The 21438-nt window shown below is 46.7% G+C and overlaps 2 protein-coding genes across 2 annotated transcripts; both read left to right on the top strand.

Moving 5' to 3' along the window:
* Positions 1–6408: 6408 nt before the first annotated feature.
* On the top strand, positions 6409–7326 carry LOC142194153 (odorant receptor 131-2-like). The gene has a single exon (XM_075263168.1). It carries the CDS (start codon positions 6409–6411, stop codon positions 7324–7326), a length of 918 nt encoding a protein of 305 aa, XP_075119269.1.
* A 12394-nt stretch (positions 7327–19720) lies between these two features.
* On the top strand, positions 19721–20614 carry LOC142194152 (odorant receptor 131-2-like). Its single transcript, XM_075263167.1, has one exon. The coding sequence runs from the start codon at positions 19721–19723 to the stop codon at positions 20612–20614; it is 894 nt and encodes a 297-aa protein (XP_075119268.1).
* Positions 20615–21438: the final 824 nt, after the last annotated feature.

Genomic DNA, 21438 nt, shown 5'->3' with positions numbered 1-21438 from the left:
CACAGTATTATCCCCCATAGTAGATCCTGCACACAGTATTATACCCCATAGTGGTCCCTGTACACAGTATTATCCCCCATAGTGGCCCCTGCACACAGTATTATCCCCCATAGTGGCCGCTGCACACAGTATTATGCCCCATAGTGGCCCCTGCACACAGTATTATGTCCCATAGTGGCCCCTGCACACAGTATTATCCCCCATAGTGGCCCCTGAACACAGAATTATGTCCCATAGTGGCCCCTGCACACAGTATTATCCCCCATAGTGACCCCTGCACACAGTATTATACCCATAGTTGCCCCTGCACACAGTATTATGTCCCATAGTGGCCCCTGCACACAGTATTATGTCCCATAGTGGCCCCTGCACACAGTATTATACCCCATAATGGCCCCTGCACACAGTATTATGTCTCATAGTGGCCCCTGCACACAGTATTATACCCCATAGTGGCCCCTGCACACAGTATTATACCCCATAGTGGCCCCTGCACACAGTATTATCCCCATAGTGACCCCTGCACACAGTATTATCCTCCATAGTGGCCCCTGCACACAGTATTATCCCCCATAGTGGCCCCTGCACACAGTATTATACCCCATAGTGGCCCCTGCACACAGTATTATCCCCCATAGTGGCCCCTGCACACAGTTATATACCCCATAGTGGCCCCTGCACACAGTATTATACCCCATAATGGCCCCTGCACACAGTATTATACCCCATAGTGGCCCCTGCGCACAGTATTATCCCCATGGTGACCCCTGCACACAGTATTATCCCCCATAGTGACCCCTGCACACAGTATTATCCCCCATAGTAGATCCTGCACACAGTATTATACCCCATAGTGGTCCCTGTACACAGTATTATCCCCCATAGTGGCCCCTGCACACAGTATTATCCCCCATAGTGGCCGCTGCACACAGTATTATGTCCCATAGTGTCCCCTGCACACAGTATTATACCCCATAGTGGCCCCTGCACACAGTATTATCCCCATAGTGACCCCTGCACACAGTATTATCCCCCATAGTGACCCCTGCACACAGTATTATACCCATAGTTGCCCCTGCACACAGTATTATGTGCCATAGTGTCCCCTGCACACAGTATTATCCCCCATAGTGGCCCCTGAACACAGAATTATGTCCCATAGTGGCCCCTGCACACAGTATTATGTCCCATAGTGGCCCCTGCACACAGTATTATCCCCCATAGTGGCCCCTGAACACAGAATTATGTCCCATAGTGGCCCCTGCACACAGTATTATGTCCCATAGTGGCCCCTGCACACAGTATTATACCCCATAGTGGCCCCTGCACACAGTATTATACCCCATAATGGCCCCTGCACACAGTATTATACCCCATAGTGGCCCCTGCACACAGTATTATCCCCATAGTGACCCCTGCACACAGTATTATCCCCCATAGTGACCCCTGCACACAGTATTATACCCATAGTTGCCCCTGCACACAGTATTATGTGCCATAGTGTCCCCTGCACACAGTATTATACCCCATAATGGCCCCTGCACACAGTATTATGTCTCATAGTGGCCCCTGCACACAGTATTATCCCCCATAGTGGCCCCTGCACACAGTATTATGTCCCATAGTGGCCCCTGCACACAGTATTATGCCCCATAGTGGCCCCTGCACACAGTATTATGTCCCATAGTGTCCCCTGCACACAGTATTATGTCCCATAGTGGCCCCTGCACACAGTATTATCCCCCATAGTGGCCCCTGCACACAGTATTATGTCCCATAGTGGCCCCTGCACACAGTATTATCCCCCATAGTGGCCCCTGCACACAGTATTATACCCCATAGTGGCCCCTGCACACAGTATTATCCCCCATAGTTGCCCCTGCACACAGTATTATGTCCCATAGTGGCTCCTGCACACAGTATTATCTCCCATAGTGGCCCCTGCACACAGTATTATCCTCCATAGTGGCCCCTGCACACAGTATTATCCCCCATAGTGGAACCTGCACACAGTATTATCCCCCATAGTGGCCCCTGCACACAGTATTATCTCCCATAGTGGCCCCTGCACACAGTATTATCCCCCATAGTGGCCCCTGCACACAGTATTATCCCCCATAGTGGCCCCTGCACACAGTATTATCCTCCATAGTGGCCCCTGCACACAGTATTATCTCCCATAGTGGCCCCTGCACACAGTATTATCCTCCATAGTGGCCCCTGCACACAGTATTATCCCCCATAGTGGAACCTGCACACAGTATTATGTCCCATAGTGTCACCTGCACACAGTATTATGTCCCATAGTGGCCCCTGCACACAGTATTATCCCCCATAGTGTCCCCTGCACACAGTATTATCCCCCATAGTGGCCCCTGCACACAGTATTATGTCCCATAGTGGCCCCTGCACACAGTATTATCCCCCATAGTGACCCTGCACACAGTATTATTCCCCATAGTGTCACCTGCACACAGTATTATGTCCCATAGTGGCCCCTGCACACAGTATTATACCCCATAGTGGCACCTGCACACAGTATTATCCCCCATAGTGGCCGCTTCACACAGTATTATGTCCCATAGTGGCCCCTGCACACAGTATTATCCCCCATAGTGGCCCCTGCACACAGTATTATCCCCCATAGTAGCTCCTGCACACAATATTATCCTCCATAGTGACCCCTGCACACAGTATTATACCCCATAGTGGCCCCTGCACACAGTATTATCCCCCATAGTGGCCCCTGCACACAGTATTATCCCCCATAGTGGCCCCTGCACACAGTATTATCCCCCATAGTGGCCCCTGCACACAGTATTATCCCCCATAGTGGCCCCTGCACACAGTATTATCCCCCATAGTGGCTCCTACACACAGTATTATCCTCGATAGTGGCCCGTGCACACAGTATTTTGTCCCATAGTGGCCCCTGCACACAGTATTATCCCCCATAGTGGCCCCTGCACACAGTATTATGTCCCATAGTAGCTCCTGCACACAGTATTATGTCCCATAGTGGCTCCTGCACACAGTATTATCCTCCATAGTGACCCCTGCACACAGTATTATGTCCCATAGTGGCCCCTGCACACAGTATTATCCCCCATAGTGGCCCCTGCACACAGTATTATCCTCCATAGTGGCCCCTGCACACAGTATTATGTCCCATAGTGGCCCCTGCACACAGTATTACCCTCCATAGTGGCCCCTGCACACAGTATTATCCCCCATAGTGGCCCCTGCACACAGTATTATCCCCCATAGTGGCCCCTGCACACGGTATTATCCCCCATAGTGGCCCCTGCACACATTATTATGTCCCATAGTGGCTCCTGCACACAGTATTATGTCCCACTCATGACACCCATAAACAATTATTATACTCTGAGGTCTTTTCAGACCCCAGAGTATAATAATCAGAGACCCGGGGGAATAAAAACATAAAAAATTACTTTTTCTTACCTGTCCCCGGTTCCTACGCTGTCTTCTGAAATGACGTCAGACGTCGCATGACCCAGACGTAGGCTGGGTTCATGTGACGTCAGAGATGTCAGACGAGTAGGAAGGAGGACTGGCAGGATTGTGGAGAGGTAAGTAACAGTGTTTCTTATGTTCCCTTACCTCTCCCAGTCCGCCGATCATTATACTCAGGGGTCTGCAAAATCCCCCGAGTATAATGATAGTATTTGTGGGGCCCACGGTGTCACTTGCCAGGATCGGCAAGTGAATAGGGCCTATTAAAAAAAGAAGAAAAAAAAATGCAGCAGTAGCGGCTGTCATTGGGCCCCCTAATGGCCCGGGCCCTGTGGCAGCCGCCTCTGCTGCCTCTACGATAGTTACGCCCCTGGGCTTATTAAAATAAAAGTTTCTGTGGCATCTCAGCCTCCTTATAACATCCTCACAGGTGGGACAATATATCTCTGAAAGTCCATTCTTGGACGGAGCAGCACATTTCATAAGAACTCGGATTCTCGTGCTCCTGAGATTGTTGTTTACTTGGAAAGTCACCAGTTAGGGTTCCGATACCATAGTGGCCACCATGCAGTAAGCCCAGGGGGGCGAGCTCCCACCCCATGTACGGCAGAGCAACATGACATTGTGGTTAATACTTGTGTTACCCATAACATAGTTCGGCCGTTACCCTACTGCGTGTGGGCCAGATTTCATCCATTCTCTAAGCCGCCCCTCTACTGCCGACCATGACGTCTCCTCCGATTTCACTGACACAAATCCATTCCATCACTAGCACAGTTTTATACTTTGGAATTAAATAATCTACAAATTACCAGAATTTCCTATTTCCGACTTGTTTATTCTTGCGATTCTCTTGGATTGCCGTCATGTCCTCGGAGATGGCCTACAAATCCCCGAAAACAATCATTAACTTCATCCTGTCATCCTGATGTTCACGAAACTTATCAACTGAGATCCCAGCCCTGCCCCCGGGGACACCTGGTGATGGTATATAGGACGGTATAGAGGTTCTGCCGTATACTCTGACTTAGGTCATTGACACCACATGGCGCAGACAAGACGGAGCAGATAAAGAACAGAGAGGCAATAACTGGAAACAGCAAGAGCTTGTGTGTGGTAAGTGACCGCCATGAGAGTCATCCCCAGATGTAGCAGAGCCGACTATGTCATCTGTAAGGGGCAGGGATTTGTCGTGGACACAGCTCACTAATCTATGCCATTTGGATGGAACGATCATCCTAACCCTGTATCCTCTGATAAAGACAATGGGGGGAGTTTAGCCATCGCTCTACGCCAGACGGACCATATTGTGACGCACAATTGCCGATCTTGAGATTTCAGGATCGATTTTAAAATCCGATTTCCAATCATTTTCCAGTCGATCCCGATCGCTCAACCCTAGTCAATGCTGAAAATGCTGGAAATGTTTCATATTTTTGCATTTTCGGCAGATTTTTGTTGCTCCTTCTGAGTGGGAGGAGGGTAATGATGGAGATTCCACCAGTTATGGGACCAGTGAAGGGAAAATAGCAAGGACATGCGGCTCAATGCAGCTCTCAGGGACTTAGGTGTTGTCTGTGCGGAGACTTAGCCACGGACCGGAGCTCATGTTACCGGATGACGCTGCACTGGCTGAGAGCTGGGGCTTCACATATCTCTGCTGCTGAATATAATTCTATTTGCAGTTTGCTCTGACACCAGGGTGTTACATTTGCTGGGGTAGATATAACTGGGAGATCCGGAGCCTCCAGCCGCCCTGTGTCTGAGCACTGCCTCCATCTATTTGTATTGTGTCTATAGGAGCCTGTCAGTAATAGAGGGCTCCGGCACTAAGACTGGGAGATATAAGGAGGGCGACGCCACATCCACACTCACTTGTAGTCTCCTTAGGCTGATGTATATCTAGTGGATTACCCATATTATCTCCTGAGCATAGGGATTTCATGAGCCCCCCTCTCTATATGTGTCTAGATGAGCAGTATGGGAGAAGCCGCGGCCTCACATGTCCCCTATATGTATTTTATATACTGGTGTGTTCAAATCAGTGACTTGGACTGGACTATGTTACGTCATTGTAGTCATTGGCTGCTCGGTGGCTCGTACATTCACAGGTTCTATCCTCGGATCAATCTCCAGCTTTGTATCTTATATCATCAGTGAGATAGACGGATACACGGATCCTCTCGTGGTTACTCCTCTTCATCTTTAGATTCAGCCTTTTGTCTCTGTTTTTATGTTCCAATAAGAAATGTTTTATTTTTATTTGTATTTTTTGAGGGATTCCTCTTCTGTCCTCTATCCTGTAGGTCAGTACGATGATGTCATACCAAATTTATAGAATATTTTTCCTATTTTAATACCTTTCTTAAAAAAATGAAAAACTTTGCAAAATGTCCATTTTTTGGTGCCGTATTCTGAAAATTTTTCATGTTTTTGTGCATTGTGAGCAGATTTCTGTTGCTACTTCTGAGCGGATAGAGTGCAATGATGGAGATTCTCCTCTACTTACTGTATGCACTGTATGGGAGACATCATTGCAGCTCATCTTACCCCACCGGCTATGGGCCCACAGTCATCATATACTGACCCAGTGTAGTGTTACTCCTCATGTACACATTCTGGATTCAGGATTTATACAAGGCTTATATATACAAGGCAGATCCAGATTATACTTTGTCCAGTGGTCGGGGAGATGTGGGGGGTTGTGTATTCAGTAATGTTGCGCCAAAGTAGTGACTTGGTCTTGAGAGTATTGTAATATATTCATGGTGGGACAGATTTAGAGAAGAAGTTGCCTGGACCTCGGTGATGTCTAAGTTACTAGATGAGTAGAATTGTTTTGGAATGTTTTTGACTTATGTCTTTACTTCTATCTATTTTCTTCCAGTGCAGAAAGTCCAATTTCTTATCGTCTCTCCGATCTCCACAGTAATGAATATAACGAGTGATAATCCAAATGCGACCCAGTTGACCTTCCTAGAAACTAAGGCCTATGAGATTCTGTTAATCGTATTTTTTATCCTAGCTTTCTTATTCTTCTCCTTCTTCATCTACTTCATCGTTGTCCTGCTGATTGTCTTCTTCACCACTCCTCATGTCCAGGAGAACACGCGATATATCCTCTTTGCTCACATGCTCATCAATGATACCTTGTATCTTATCATGGGACTTGTCCTCTCCGTGTTCTATACCTATGTTAGATACGTTCCGATGCCCATCTGCTACGTCATGGTCACTATAGCAAATATTACCTTCAAGGTGACTCCCTATAACCTGGCGGCCATGGCGTTGGAGCGTTACATAGCCATTTGCTTCCCATTGAGGTATGCCATGTTTTGTACGACTCAAAGAACTTATTTTGTCATTGCAGCCATGTGGTTTGTTGGGCTGTTTCCTAACGTTGTCGATTTTACTGTCTTGATGGTCTCAGCCGAAAAGACATTTTTCTCCCAGCGCCTAGCCTGCACACAGGCGTCCCTCGTAGCGCAACCTCTGCAGTCCATTTTAATGTCATTGTCCTTCATCGGTAGTCTAATTCTAGTGGCTTTCATCATTCTCTTCACCTACATCAAAGTGATGCTCATAGCTCGGAAGACTAACTCTAAGACTTCTGCAGCCTCGAAGGCCGGTAAGACCCTAATGCTCCATGCCATTCAATTGCTTCTGTGTCTCCTGTCGTTGACGTTCACGTTCACAGAGTCCTACAATGGAGAAAGTGTCCTCATTGTGGTTGATTTTTACTTTCTGATATTCATGTGTTTGCCGCGGCTCCTCAGCCCTCTTATCTATGGGATTAGAGATGAAGTGTTCAGCAAACACATTAAGAAGATGTATTCTGCAAAAATATAAGAAAATGGTCTTTCCATTAGTCTCGCCAATAGTTCACCACCCACCCCATCATGTCACCCTTGTAGAGGTTCAGAAAGATGAGGCTATAAAGTAGTTTCCTGGGGGTAAAATATTGATGACCTATTGTTAAGATAGATGACACGATCCTCAGATCAGAAGGGGCCCAACCCCAAACATCTCCACCAGTCAGCTGTTTGAAGTGATCCCATGAGTAGCATTACGGCCTCGTAACTACTTACAAAGCACATTGCAATATCTTATCATAGGAAGATACTCGAGCAACACTGCACAGAGCCCATCAACATTAGACAAACAATTCAGGGATGTTCCTTTGTCCAACGCTGCCTTAGAAACCTTCATGGGGGCCAAGACATTCTAGTTGAGAAGATGACCACATGACTTCGATGACCATATAACGCCATGCAGCATTATTGGCATACTTAGGACATTTATTGGTCTTCTGGTAAAAAACATTCAGTGTTCAGAAGAAAAATTTTTTTCCAGGGATGCCCTAAGTGTGAAAAATTGATGAAAATGGACAATTTCAACCATAATAATCGCTCATTGATCATCTGAGGTCCATGACTGGAATTGAAATGAATTAGATCTTAAGTTTTTACCAGAAGATCTCTCATCTATGAAGGATTCCTTCTCAGAATTTTCCCCCAAAAAATTGCACATCCTTCATCTTGTGTCATTGAGCATGTACGGAATGGCAAGTCTGAATGACTGTATTGGGTAACATGGACCAAAATGTGTTCGATGACATCTGCTATTCGACCATCCACCTTCTTCTACCCAAAGTGTTGGCCACCTTAAGAACGTCACAAAACATCTTGCGAGACTGATATGGGACAATAGTAAACTACACATGGACAAAATAGACCTAAAGTCTAGAAATTAGAGTGAATTAGTCTGTGATTGGGATTTACCATCTAGACCCTCCCCATTAAAGGGGTTTTCCATCAGAATACCATTGGCTGGTAGAGGTCTATACTCCCCTTCACTGTTCTCCTCAATCCCTCGGTGTTATGTTTTGGGATTTATATTTAATAAAGTTTATTTAACGCAAATGTGTCCATGGGATTCTTTGTAGATTGTTTCATAGATATTGTTTTTTTATGACTTTTTACATGGACTTTACTGAATTTTTAATTTTTATTTTTTTCTATAATGTACTGGCATTATATTGGCTGGTGCGCTACATACAATCTTACTGAGAGCTGCTCCTGCATTTCATTGTGTAAGGTCTGAAATTAGGAGAAAATGAGGGTAGTGGAGGGTCACTTCATAAGGGTTTTAACTCAGACATTATTTTTATTTTTCATCTGCAACACAACCAATGGCCATATGAGGCGCTGTTTCTGGAGAGTTTCTTGTTTTGGTACAAACCCTTTAAAGACACCACCACATTATCTTAGTATATAACAAAATGAAGTAAAAAAAAGGACCTTAAAACAAGGGCTGCCAAAATACTATTTATTTATCAAAAACACCGTATATACTCGAGTATAAGCCGAATTTTTCAGCACAGTTTTTGTTTTTTTGCAAGGTGGGGGGGTTCTATGACCAGCTGCAATAGTAGTGTATAGAATCTCCCATAAAATAGTGGGGAAAAAGAAGCTTTTAAAAAAATAAACAATAAAAGTTGTAAATCGCTCCTTTCCCTAGAATACATATAAAAGTAGAAAATGACTGTGAAACACATACACATTAGGTATCCCTGTGTCTGACAGTGCCCGATCTACTGAATATAGGGGATCTGCAGTGCTCCTGTTCCATCGGGAAGGGGTTAATAGGAGCACCGCAGATCCCCTATATTCAGCCAGGCTGGATTCCAAGTGGGGGGAAAAAACAGTCCTCAGGCTCAGGGAAGGGGCAGACAGACAACCAAAACACCCCCTCCCCTCCCCCAGCATCTACTGCACCCAAAACACAGACCATTTTAATTTGTGAAATTTTCCAGTAGCTGCTGCATTTCCCCCCCTCGGCTTATACTCGAGTCAATAAGTTTTCCCAGTTTTTTGTGGTAAAATTAGGGGCCTCGGCTTATACTCGAGTATATACGGTAGACATAAAAAAGATAAAATGGCAACACGGAAAATCTACGGCCATTCTCAAGCCTCGGCACTGGTTTTATTTTTGTAGTATTTCTATAGTAATATAAGCAAAAGGAGACCTAGAAGGAGATGAAGAGTAAAAAATGGACCAGCCCCCTTGTAGGTTTCGGCCAAGAAGGAAAACAGCGCTCGCCCAATAAGATAATAGGTACTCCTATAGGTCTCTTCTCTAGAAGGAGATGAGTCGGTGACAGAGTGGGTAGGTGGGTGGCACAAACAGGACCCGCCGGTTGGCTGTAAGAAGGAGCACTTGGCATCAGATGTGTGGTATCAGGCGCGGGCAGCATCAGAATAGTAGCTGAGGCAGGTAGCCCGAAGAAACCGGTCTCTTTTGTCAAGGTTTGGGTGAGGCAGCATGGATGATATAATCTGATGCATCAGGCATTGCTGGCTGATCCACGCCTGATTCATCTTCATAAAGGTCAGTTTCTTCAAATTTTGGGTGGACAGGAGAGTTCTCCTTGGGGTAACTATGGCCTCCGCCGCACTAAACACCCGCTCTGATGTCACACTACTGGCCGGGTAGGGCAGCTTTTCCAAGGCAAACTCAGCCAGTTGCAGCCACAAATCCAGTTTGGCTGCCCAGTAGTCCAGCAGATATTCGATGACCGGTGCTCTCCAAGTATACCACCCCCTGCTGGTTCAGGTTCTGTTCTATGTCTAGTTGCTGGTGAGTAGTTTCTTCACTATGTGACTCTAGGCTCAGGCTGCTGATGGAGCTGATAAAGCTCCTGCCCATCCCCCCACAGCAGCCATGGCAGTGCAAGCTGAGCGCCCAAGGCCCCCCAGTCAGACATATAAGACCATGGACGATGGCGCAGATAGGCAGCGACCAAATGACTACATAGAATGTCTCTATAGCAGTTCAGTTTGTCCTCCCTCTCAGCGGGTGTAAAAAAGGCCACCATTTTTTACTGGTAGTGAGGGTCTAACATGGTGGAGAGCCAGTAGTCATCCCTCTGCCAATTGGTGACACTGCACAAGCAAGTGATCATGCATTGCACCATTTGTGGAAGTGACTCCATGCATCCATCTCCACTGCATACTGTCAGGTTGTGTCTGGGTCATCTGCCTTGTCTTCCTCATCTCACTCTTGCTATTCCAGTTGCTGCTGCTGCTCTTCCTCTCCGGTCACCTGTGTAGAAAAACCACCCATTGCAATACACATTTCTTGCGCTGCAATGGCCTCCTTCTCCAGTTCAGCCCCCACAGGGCTTAAGTGGCCGAGAGACGTAGACGTCATGTCTCCAGTTCCCTGACTAGCCAGATTTAGCAGCATCTTTTACAAGATATGAGTCAATGGAATGACATTGTTCATCCCATAGTCTTGGCAACTGACAAATAAAAGTGGCTTCCTCAAAGGACATGAGCAAACGGCAGGTGTCATGTATGAGCTGCTACTGGGTAACATTGAAGTTGTTCAGGGGAGTGCCACTGTCCGCCTGCATCACCAAGGAATCATTTAAGGCCTATTTGCACAGTTGGTCCAGCATATGGAGGGTGGAATTCAAACGGGTGGAAACGTCAAATATCAGCTTATGTTAGGGGAGGCTGTTTAGCCGATGCAGCTTAAGGAGGGTGTACTAGGCGCTGGACGACTGGATGAAGTGCATGCATTCTCCCCATTATAGTCTATGGGAGAAAATACTTCGCTACAGGGAATCCCACCATTCAACTCAGGAGAGTCACCAAGTCCACTATGACACCTCAGGAAATGATGCCAACACCTCTGCAATGCAACTGGGACAGCAGGGGGCGCATGTCTGGGGGCATCAAGTACCTTTATTATGTCGGGATCCCCTGTCAGCTTGCGATATGCCGGAGCGGACTTTTTCCCATAGGAATGCATTGACCAGCGTTGATTGGCCAGTGTACTGCATTTGGCCAATCAACGCTGGTTCTGCCTGAGGAGGCGGAGTCTAAGATCCATCCACAGCAGTTTCCATTCTGGTCCAATTTTAGACTCCACCTCCTCCGGCAGAACCAGCGTTGATTGGCCGAATGCTGTACACTGGCCAATCAACACTGGTCAATGCATTCCTATGGTGAGATGAAGCAGAGCTCAGCTCTGCTACACCCAACCATCCCTCCAACTACTCCTCCTGTCACACACACAGCTCTGCACTACTGCCAACCACCCCTCCAGCTACTCCTCCTGTCACACACATCTCTGGTGTAACAGAGCTCAGCACACACTCAGCTCTGCTACATCTCTACACTCTGTTGTAGAGATGTAGTAGAGCTGAGTGTGCGCTGAGCTCTGATACACACGAGATGTGCGTGACAGGAGGAGTAGCTGGAGGGATGGTTGGGAGTAGTGCAGATACACCAGAGATGTAGTAGTAGAGCTGGCCAATGTTAGCAGTCCGATGCAGCAGGGCTGACTGTGTTAGTCTGCTGCATCGGACTGCTATATCTGACAGCTCTGCTACATCGGGCCGTGCGCTCAGCTCAACTACTCTGGAGTACTACTACTACTAGTACTACTCGGGAGATGAAGTAGAGCTGGGATTTTAAAGACAATTCTATTCACTACACAGCATGTAGTCCAAAAATTTTTGGACCCCATGCTGTGTAGTGATTAACCCCCTCACCCCCACCAGTGTCCGCTTACCTGCAGCTCCCTGTTCTTCTTGGTCCAGTCCAGTCCTCTGTCCGGTCTTCAGAGCGCCCTGCCCAGTACCCACCCACACTCTCCTAAGCCCCGCCTTCTCTATAATACTAGTCGGGGGAGAGGGGGGCAGGGCGCTCTAAAGACTGGACAGAGGACCGGACCAAGAAGAACAGGGAGCTGCAGGTAAGCGGACACCAGTGGGGAGGAGAGGGTTAATCACTACACAGCATGGGGTCCAAAAATTTTTGGACTACATGCTGTGTAGTGAATAGAATCGTCTTTAAAATCCCAGCTCTGCTTCATCTCCCACGTAGTAGTGTCCGATACTGCACACTCAGCTCAACTACTCCGGAGTAGTCGAGCTGAGCGCACGGCCCGATGTAGGAGAGCTGGCAGATGTAGCAGTCCGATGCAGCAGACTAACACACTCAGCCCTGCTGCATCGGACTGCTAACATCGGCCAGCTCTGCTACATCTGAGATCGGACCACAATGGAAACTGCTGTGGACAGATCTTAGACTCCGCCTCCTCCAGCAGAACCAGCGTTGATTGGCCAAATGCTGTACACTGGCCAATCAACACTGGTCAATGCATTCCTATGGGAAAAAGTCAGCGCCTGCATATCGCAAGCTGACAGGGATCCCGACCAGATAGAGCCCCAAAGAGCTGTGTGAGTAACATTCCCCCCAAATAAAGGTAATCCCTAGCTAACCCTGCCTGTACAGCTATCCCTGTCTCACTGTCACATAGTTCACAGTCCCAAATTAATTAAATGTTAAATCCACCATTCGTCTAAGGGTGAGTTCACACGGAGGAAAGTGGAGCGCAATCTGGCACGTATACACGTGCCGGCAGATGACGCGCTCAAAATGCTCCCATTGATTTCAATGGGAGTTAGGATTGTATACGCCACGTTATTTTGCAAAATCACGGCCGCAAAATAACGTGGCGTATACGATCCTAACTCCCATTGAAATGAATGGGATCTTTTTGCGAGCGCAATCTGCTCACACGTGTATATATACGTGCCAGATTGCGCTCCACTTTCCTCCGTGTAAACTCACCCTAAATTGGAGGTCACCTGATTTCGGCAGCCAATGGGTTTTTTCAATTTTTTTAACTGCCTCCGTTGTCGTAGTTCCTGTCCCACCTCCCCAGCGCAGTTATTGGTGCAAAAAACGCGCCGGGTAATGTGGGAGGGGATACAAATTTTTACTGCGTTTGCCTCGTGGTATTCGATTGGAATCGAATACCTCGAACGGCCTGATATTCGATCGAATATGTATTCGATCGAACGGTGTTCGCTCATCTCTATTGACAACCAGAATGAACACATATGCCATGCAGGGCGCATGGACCAGCTCTCTTTGACGTTGTGCCGACACCATGTTCTTCCCATTGTTGGTCAACATGGTTCTGATTTTGAGTTGTCACGGAGAAAGCCAGGATTTGATATCTTGAAGGATACGGAGCAGTTCCTCCCCTGTGTGCGTTGGTTCGCCCAGGCAAACGAGGTGTAGAATAATGTGCTACTGCCATGCCCTGCACATCACATATGGTATGCTAGAGGAACACATCTGGAAGGTATGGACACAGTGGATGAGGTGGACATTGTTGCAGGACCAATGGCATGAGAATGTGGAGACAGAAGCGGCGTCACCTTACAAAATTACTGGTGTCTGGGCAGGAACCACATTCACCTAGTAGGCCGTAAAGGACATATATTGACCTTGACGATAGTTACAGCTCCACATGTCGGTGCTGCCATGCACTTTGGCAGACACCAACAGGCTCAAGGACTGGCACGCCTTCTGTTCTACATATTTGTGCAGGTCTAGTACTGCATTTTTGGCAATGGCTTGGGAGTCTCCAGCTCCGCACAAGTCATCAGTTCTATGAAAGGTGCAGAGTCCACCACTTGGAAAGGGAGAGATTGCAGAATCAGCAACTTGGACAGGAGCGCGTTCAACTTCTGCACCGTTGGATGAGTGCACGCATACTGTTGTCTCTTCGAAATCACTTCAGTGACCGATTGCTGACATGATGACTGACTAGGAGGAGGATCAGAAGCATCAGGACCAGCAGACGATGGGAAGGTCACACAGCTTCCTTCGGCTGAGATGGTGGAGCCTTGACTACCTGAAATGCGGTGCATGCCACTAGGTGATGCAGTGGTTGCTTTTGCAGACTGGACCATCACATTGGAGCCCTGGTTCTCCCAGGGAACTTTATGGTGATGGTGAATATGTTAACGCAGGGCTGTGGTGCCAACCTTGGCCACGCTTCATATTCTTCCCACAGATTCCACATATGGCCATGTTCAACTCCCCCGGACACTTAACACCGAGTAGATGATTTTACTCCCTACACTCTGCACTGACTGACTGCTACTGCCTCTGTGAGCCCCTGGACCACTTCTTTCCAGGTAGGTAGGTTCCTGTGTAGCAGTTGGTCTACCCCTGACACATTTGGCTCCTGACTTCTCACTGCTGCAACCCTGCTGACATCTGGCCATGCTACCAACTTGCTGGCTCTACTGCAGCCTCATGCGCAAACTGCCATCCTCTTCTCCCGATGATGATCAATCCTTTTAATCACCCGGCTACCAATTGTGATCGACTACCTTATCATCAAGCACTGTCCGACTACCTTATCATTGAGCACTGCTCAAGAAACGACCACTGGCTGACACTCGGAGCTCAGGCCTCTTGAGTGACCCCTGCTGCCATGCCTCTTTACTCTGCTGTGCAGGACCTGTCGCTCCTCTGTCTGACATACAGACTCCAATTATGGTACTCTGAGGTTAAAAAAAGACCCAAGAGTATAATAATGATTCATTGGTAACAAACCCCCAAAATCTCAGAGATTTTTTTAAAAATTTGCAATGAATCGGGCTTGACATGAACCGATTCACTCATCTCTAGGTGTGACCATTTCCCTTGTCAATGGGATGTGTTTTACACAATGAGAACCAGAGACCATACCCATAGGTGTAGGGACAGCCCATGTTGTATGATGCGACACGTACACAAAAGTCCTGGCACCATTTTTCAGGACAATTGGATCAGACTAAATTTTTCTGGTCTGATTCTAATCTGTTGGACAATTCAAGTGAACCTTACCACATCTCTACGTGTGATGCAGCTGGAGAGTATAGTGTAGTGCAGTGATTGTGGTGCGCTTGTCTTATGTTAGCTATGTATTAAGCAATTGTGTGCTGTGTGTTTTTAAACAGACTTGTTATATTTTTGATTTCCTCCCGAAAGTTAACCCATTATATCCTTATCTTGTACATTCTAGATATGATCATCCATCTCTTACAGGGTTAAGTATTCAGACTGACTGTCATGACATTGGCAAATCTCCCAATTGGCTTCTTGTTAATTTACTGACATTACTATATGGATGAGTGAGAATCTCCGCGCCCCTCTAGAGTCTGCACCGAGGACCACAGGGGAGATGTGGGACGAAACGTTCAGGTGTAGTCACTGAAGTCACTTTTAACACTTTGATTTACTTCTGAATTTTTTCCAGTTAGGATTTTGTTGATGAAGCACAAAAGGGAGAGAAGGAAGAGAAAGGAAGATTATGAATGATAATCTGTTTTCCCTTAGCCCAAACAGCAGCACAAACCCTATAAGAGGCCGCAAAGACCTCCTCCCCCCTGTGTTAGTACCAAAGTATGATATACAAATACAAAATTTACAATAGAAACAATTGGGAGGGAGCCTTGTGCTGCTGTTTGGGCTAAGGGAAAACTGATTATCATTCATAATCTTCCATTCCCCCTACGCCCAACAGCAGCACAACTGGGGATTTAGCAAGTATAGCTTTACCCTAGGGTGGGTGATCTTGGCAGACCGATGCCAATAAAGAATGTCCGAATGCTGTGGAATCCGCCAAACGCCAGTCCAGCCTGTAGTGCCTGGCGAAGGTCAGCTGTGTACTCCAGGAGGCAGCGGCACATATCTGTTCCAAGGAAAGAAAAGGGGTTGGGGCAGATCGAAACCCCGCCCACTTTCGGGAAACCACCGAAAAATTCACCCCAAAACTGCCCCAAACAGGGCTCAAGGGGACAGAGGCCAGTGTGGAACCCTCTCCCCCTGTAGAGGCAACCGAGTGAGGAGAAGGAGATCTAAAAAAAAAACGCAGTTCGCGGCAAGCGCGGCCAACCCCGGAAGCGGAAGTTCCGCCGGACGGGGAAAACACAGCTGCACGCCAAAGGTTCCGTTCTGACCGCCGAAGCAAAATGGTTCCTAGCGGCCAGGATCCCGGTGGAGGGCCGGAAGACGCACGCCGGCAGTCAGAACCCGAAGAAGCTGACCCCCCAACAGGGAAAGAGGCAAGGCAAGGCAAGGTAAGGTAAGTATCAATGGTAAAATTGGAAAGCATGGGGGGAGAGGGACCCCCTATAAGAACACCTCTCCCCCCTCCACTTGTCCTGTCCTGCACAGGACAGAAAAAAAACACAGGGAGGAGCAGGTCTTCCAACCTCTTATAGGGGGTTAAAGCTGTTAGTTAATTAAAAGTTCTACCTGTCCTAACAGCTCCTAGGGGCAGAAATACCCCAGTTGTGCTGCTGGTTGGGCGTAGGGGGAAAGGAACCTCTACAGACAAAAACATCTTGTGAGTGGAATTAAGAAACAGCCAAAATATATTGTAATGGAATAAATTCAAAAAGGAACCATGAAAATGATAGGAAAGGAAAAATGTTGTTGCCCAACTTTTTGATTTTTTTAACATAAATCAAACACCATAAGACTAAGAGCACACATTGCGGAAACACAGCTTTTTTGTTTGCAGATTTTGCTGCATTTTAAGCCAAAGCCAAGATGAACTACAAAAAGAATGAATGAGATACTGTATAGGAAGTTCTTCTCCCTTCTGCTCCATCCACTCCTGGTTTTGGATAAAAAAAAAACGCAGAATAATCTGCTGCAAAAAAAGCTGTATTTCCACAATGTGGGGCCTCAGCCCAAGGGAAATATTGTAGGAAGAGATGGGTATCAATGGGAGCAGTGGCACCGGCAAGGGGATTAAATAGTGTGGGATTCTGCATATAGATTGCAGAGAGTATAACCACCTTCCCACCAACACATATGACAACCAATGAACTCTTTAAGTGGACGGAGTCGGCCACAGCTTTATTTCACCTTATTTTAAGCTTTATTTATTTATAACCGTCAACTTATTAACTCGACCATGACACGGTATGCCGGCCACAGGACTCCCTGTGGGCAAGTCCGCCAGTATATCCGCCAACAATTCCAATACTGCCACGGAGAAAGCCCTACACAGAGCTCTGACCCCCACTAAACAAAAACAAAGCCTGCTAGACCCCATCCTGCAACCCAAACAGGAAGATATCGAGCCCGATATCATTGAGATGAACACCGTCCGTTCTCACCAACCGCCTGTTATCACCTTCAAGTTGGCGGTGCCTAATCACTACAACCCCCCGGAACCAACATACAAAGAAGAGCTGAGAGTTGTCGGTGGGCGCTCTCCACCACACCAGCATCCTGGACCCCCTGCTGAGTTACTCGTGGGATGATTTGAGACCACACCAAAATTAGCTCTGTAAAATACTCCATTATCTACTCTAAATCCACTCTCACGAAAGTGAGCAACTCAGCCATAATTAAAATGCAAAGTTCATGCCCCCTGGCATATTCCTGAGCTCACAGGGAGCACCTAGTACCATCTAAGCCCCCAAACTCCTCTTCATGAGACCTCAATCTCTCTGAAGCCCAGAGCCTTATCAGCAGGTCGTGTATCAGCCTACTGCGCCGCCCTCTTGATATAACTATGCCCCAAAAAACAGACTTAGGGGCGGCGAACACCTGGAAAACAAAAAGGGGTTAGTGCAACTAATCAGGGCGGACATATCCCGCAAAACAAGATGTTCCAACATCCAATTCGCTGGACAGAAGCACTGGGCAACCCAGCTCTAGCCGCCTCCATCGCTGCCCCAATATAGAAAGAATGGGTACCATACTCCGCGGGGTCAACACCGACCACCGACAAACATTTCTTAAACACCGAACGGAAGCGAAAAACCATCAACAGTTCCCCCAATGAATGGACAAGAAAGACAGACCCGGGAACGCAGCAGCAAAGCCCCATTGACTAACACTACATCCTCATACCAGAGACCACCCGCACAAACCCAAGACGGTTTGAAGGAATTTCCCAACCCGCAATGTGCCAAAAAGGCCAGGGAAAGAGCGGTAGCAAGAGCAATGCTTTGTACAGAGACAAAAAAATACGGACAGCATCCGTGACCCACATCAACAGCAGATCATAGGATACTGGACGCTAAGAATCCAATATGACCCGCTCTGAAGACCAGCCCTTGAACGCCTGTTGGAACAAAACCAACCACACCGGCTCAGGTCCCCACTCCAACTGGAAGTGCCTTGGGGGAAATTACTACCACCACCATCTGGTAGTGCTGCAGGACTCCCCTTGATGGTGTCTGGCCTGGAAGTGGGACTGGATTGATAACCCGAGTGTGCTCGGCATAGCACGTGGCACAACATCCGCCACTACAATTCCCATCCTCCAGTCTACTCCATCTGGGTTGCGGCACATGGCTAACAACAGGAGGAAGGGCAGGGGGGTCAACGAACTCCACTACCCCCACACCCTGGGAAGGAGAGGGGATGAGGGGCTCCTCTGATACAGGGATCTCTACCCATAACCCGCAGGATACCATGTGGGGCCATCAGAAAGGCAGGAGAGATGATCACTCTGTTCCTGTAGTCACGTGGTGTAGGTCTCACCGCTGCACATATATGTGACGTTGCCAGCACTGCAGCTAGTAAACACGCTCTGCCAGACCAAGAGTGCGTCACCGCTGGCACGGTCGTGGTACTCGCGACTGTTGAAAATATGTGGCAGAGTAGCCCTTAGGCCCCCTCAGACACGAGGGCCCAGGTATGCTTGCTACCTCTGCACCCCCATATAGACATGGTAATATTACCACTTTTACAATAACGCCCCTTTAAGGGTGCTACCATTGAGCTGGATGGAAGTCTACTGAGGTGAATACACATTGTGTCAACTAGCTGGAGTTCCACTTTAAGACCAGTAGTAGTCGTTTATCAACTGACCAAATTTTAATCAGGACAGTAAAAAATTCTCTCCGTTCCAAACTTTTTGTTAAAAATAATTTATCGGGCTACGTCAAGACTAAAATCTGCTTAGCAGTCTCCAAATCTACACAGACTTTGCCATTGGGGAGACCTAGTACACGCATGAGCACCCTCAACTCTACAAGGGAAGAACCTCTGCCAGGCGCACTACCAGAATACTTAAGGGAGGAACAAGCAGATCTATAAATTTTTGATTTGCCCTGTAGTCACTTATTTACTATGAAAAGATCCAAGGCATCGGAGATCTTCATACTAAAGAGAAGTCTGGACATCAAAAATGACTTTAGATTTTAGATATGAATCTCTGGTCTGGAGAAGACCTTGGTGCTTTGTCTTCCCATAGCCCATCTGAACTTGGTGTAAACAACCTATGAGAACGCCAATGTCCAACCCCAGAAGATCTTTGTAGACCATCTCACCAAGTCAACAATCAACAAACCATATCTGTTCCTTCGATTCCAAGAAGAACATCTTCAAGAAATCCATTTGGTCAACCTGAAACCATGGGTAATTCCTCCTATAGCCATAGTAACTGGACATTGATTGTGAAGTTGTCTTTTCTACCACCACCCGTTGTCTGCTTGGGTGTCTTCTTCTACATTATGGCCGTCATCTTGAACGTCTATGTCACCACACCCAACATTCGGGAGAGTGCTCGATATGTCCTCTTTGCCCACATGCTTATCAGTGATACATTATTTCTTGTAGTGGGCTTCTTCTTACTACTGGCCTCCTTGTTTGCCATAACCATCCTTCTACCCATCTGCTACGTCTTGGTCACCCTCGGATCCTTAACCTTTAGAGTGACCCCATACATCTTGGCTGCCATGGCCCTGGAACGTTATGTCTCTGTCTGCTTTCCCTTTAGACACGTCGCCCTGTGTACGGGACCTCGATCTAACGCCACCGTCCTTGTGATATGGGTGGTGGGACTGGTCCCCAACGCTGTGGACTTCGTTTCACTTATGACATCGGTACAGATGGATTTTTTTAGTCAAGATAAGATCTGTTCTTATAATGTCTTCAATGTCTCTGAAGGACAAAATTCAGTCCGGAATACAACTCTCATCCTCAGCTTAGTGGTGGCAGGGTTAATCATTGTATTTACTTATGTCAGCATCATGGTGGTGGCCTTCAAGATTGGTTCAGGGAAGTCTTCTGCTGCCAAGGCTGCTAGGACTGTCTTGCTTCATGCGTTTCAGCTCCTTCTATGTGTAACCTCCTTGTCTGTACCATTCATGACAATGCAACAGGAAATGTGGAAAATCTTCAGTCAGATTCTTCACTTCCTGCTATTGACCTGCTTACCAAGATTCCTCAGCCCCATCATTTATGGGCTACGGGATGAAATTCTGCGGAAATGTATGAAAAGGATATTAGGACGGAGACGCTTCTAAATCTAAGGGGGGAGGGGTAGATAATAGATAATACGGGAGCAGTGACGTGTATCAGTGCTGTGATGTGATGTCATCTGTTTGTATATCCTAGTGGTGTGTGCGGAGGGAACATGTATTCTATATAACTGCTAGAGTAACTTGTACATTAGGATGAGCTGTCAGAATTGTTCTGTTTTCTATCTATCTCCTATCTATCTATCTATCTATCTATCTATCTATCTATCTATCTCTCTCTTCTATCTATCTATCTCCTATCTATCTCTCTCTTCTATCTATCTCTCTCTTCTATCTATCTCCTATCTATCTATCTATCTATCTATCTATCTATCTCCTATCTATCTCCTATCTATCTATCTATCTATCTATCTATCTATCTATCATCTATCTATCTATCTCCTATCTATCTATCTATCTATCTATCTATCTATCTATCTCCTATCTATCTATCTATCTATCTATCTATCTATCTATCTCCTATCTATCTATCTATCTATCTATCTATCTATCTATCTCCTATCTATCTATCTATCTATCTATCTATCTATCTATCATCTATCTATCTATCTCCTATCTATCTATCTATCTATCTATCTATCTATCTATCTCCTATCTATCTATCTTCTATCTATCTATCTCCTATCTATCTATCTATCTATCTATCTATCTATCTATCTATCTATCTATCTATCTATCATCTATCTATCTATCTCCTATCTATCTATCTATCTATCTATCTATCTATCTATCTCCTATCTATCTATCTATCTATCTATCTATCTATCTATCTATCATCTATCTATCTCCTATCTATCTATCTATCTATC

Source organism: Leptodactylus fuscus, chromosome 2, assembly GCF_031893055.1.
Source record: "Leptodactylus fuscus isolate aLepFus1 chromosome 2, aLepFus1.hap2, whole genome shotgun sequence".
Lineage (NCBI taxonomy): Eukaryota > Metazoa > Chordata > Amphibia > Anura > Leptodactylidae > Leptodactylus > Leptodactylus fuscus.
Note: the sequence above shows the minus strand (reverse complement) of the source record. Positions and strands in the feature narration are given on the sequence as shown.

Excerpts from the sequence above, each read along its gene's own strand:
- LOC142194152 (XM_075263167.1), top strand. The coding sequence starts at position 19,721 with ATGGGTAATTCCTCCTATAGCCATAGTAACTGGACATTGATTGTGAAG.
- LOC142194153 (XM_075263168.1), top strand. The coding sequence starts at position 6,409 with ATGAATATAACGAGTGATAATCCAAATGCGACCCAGTTGACCTTCCTA.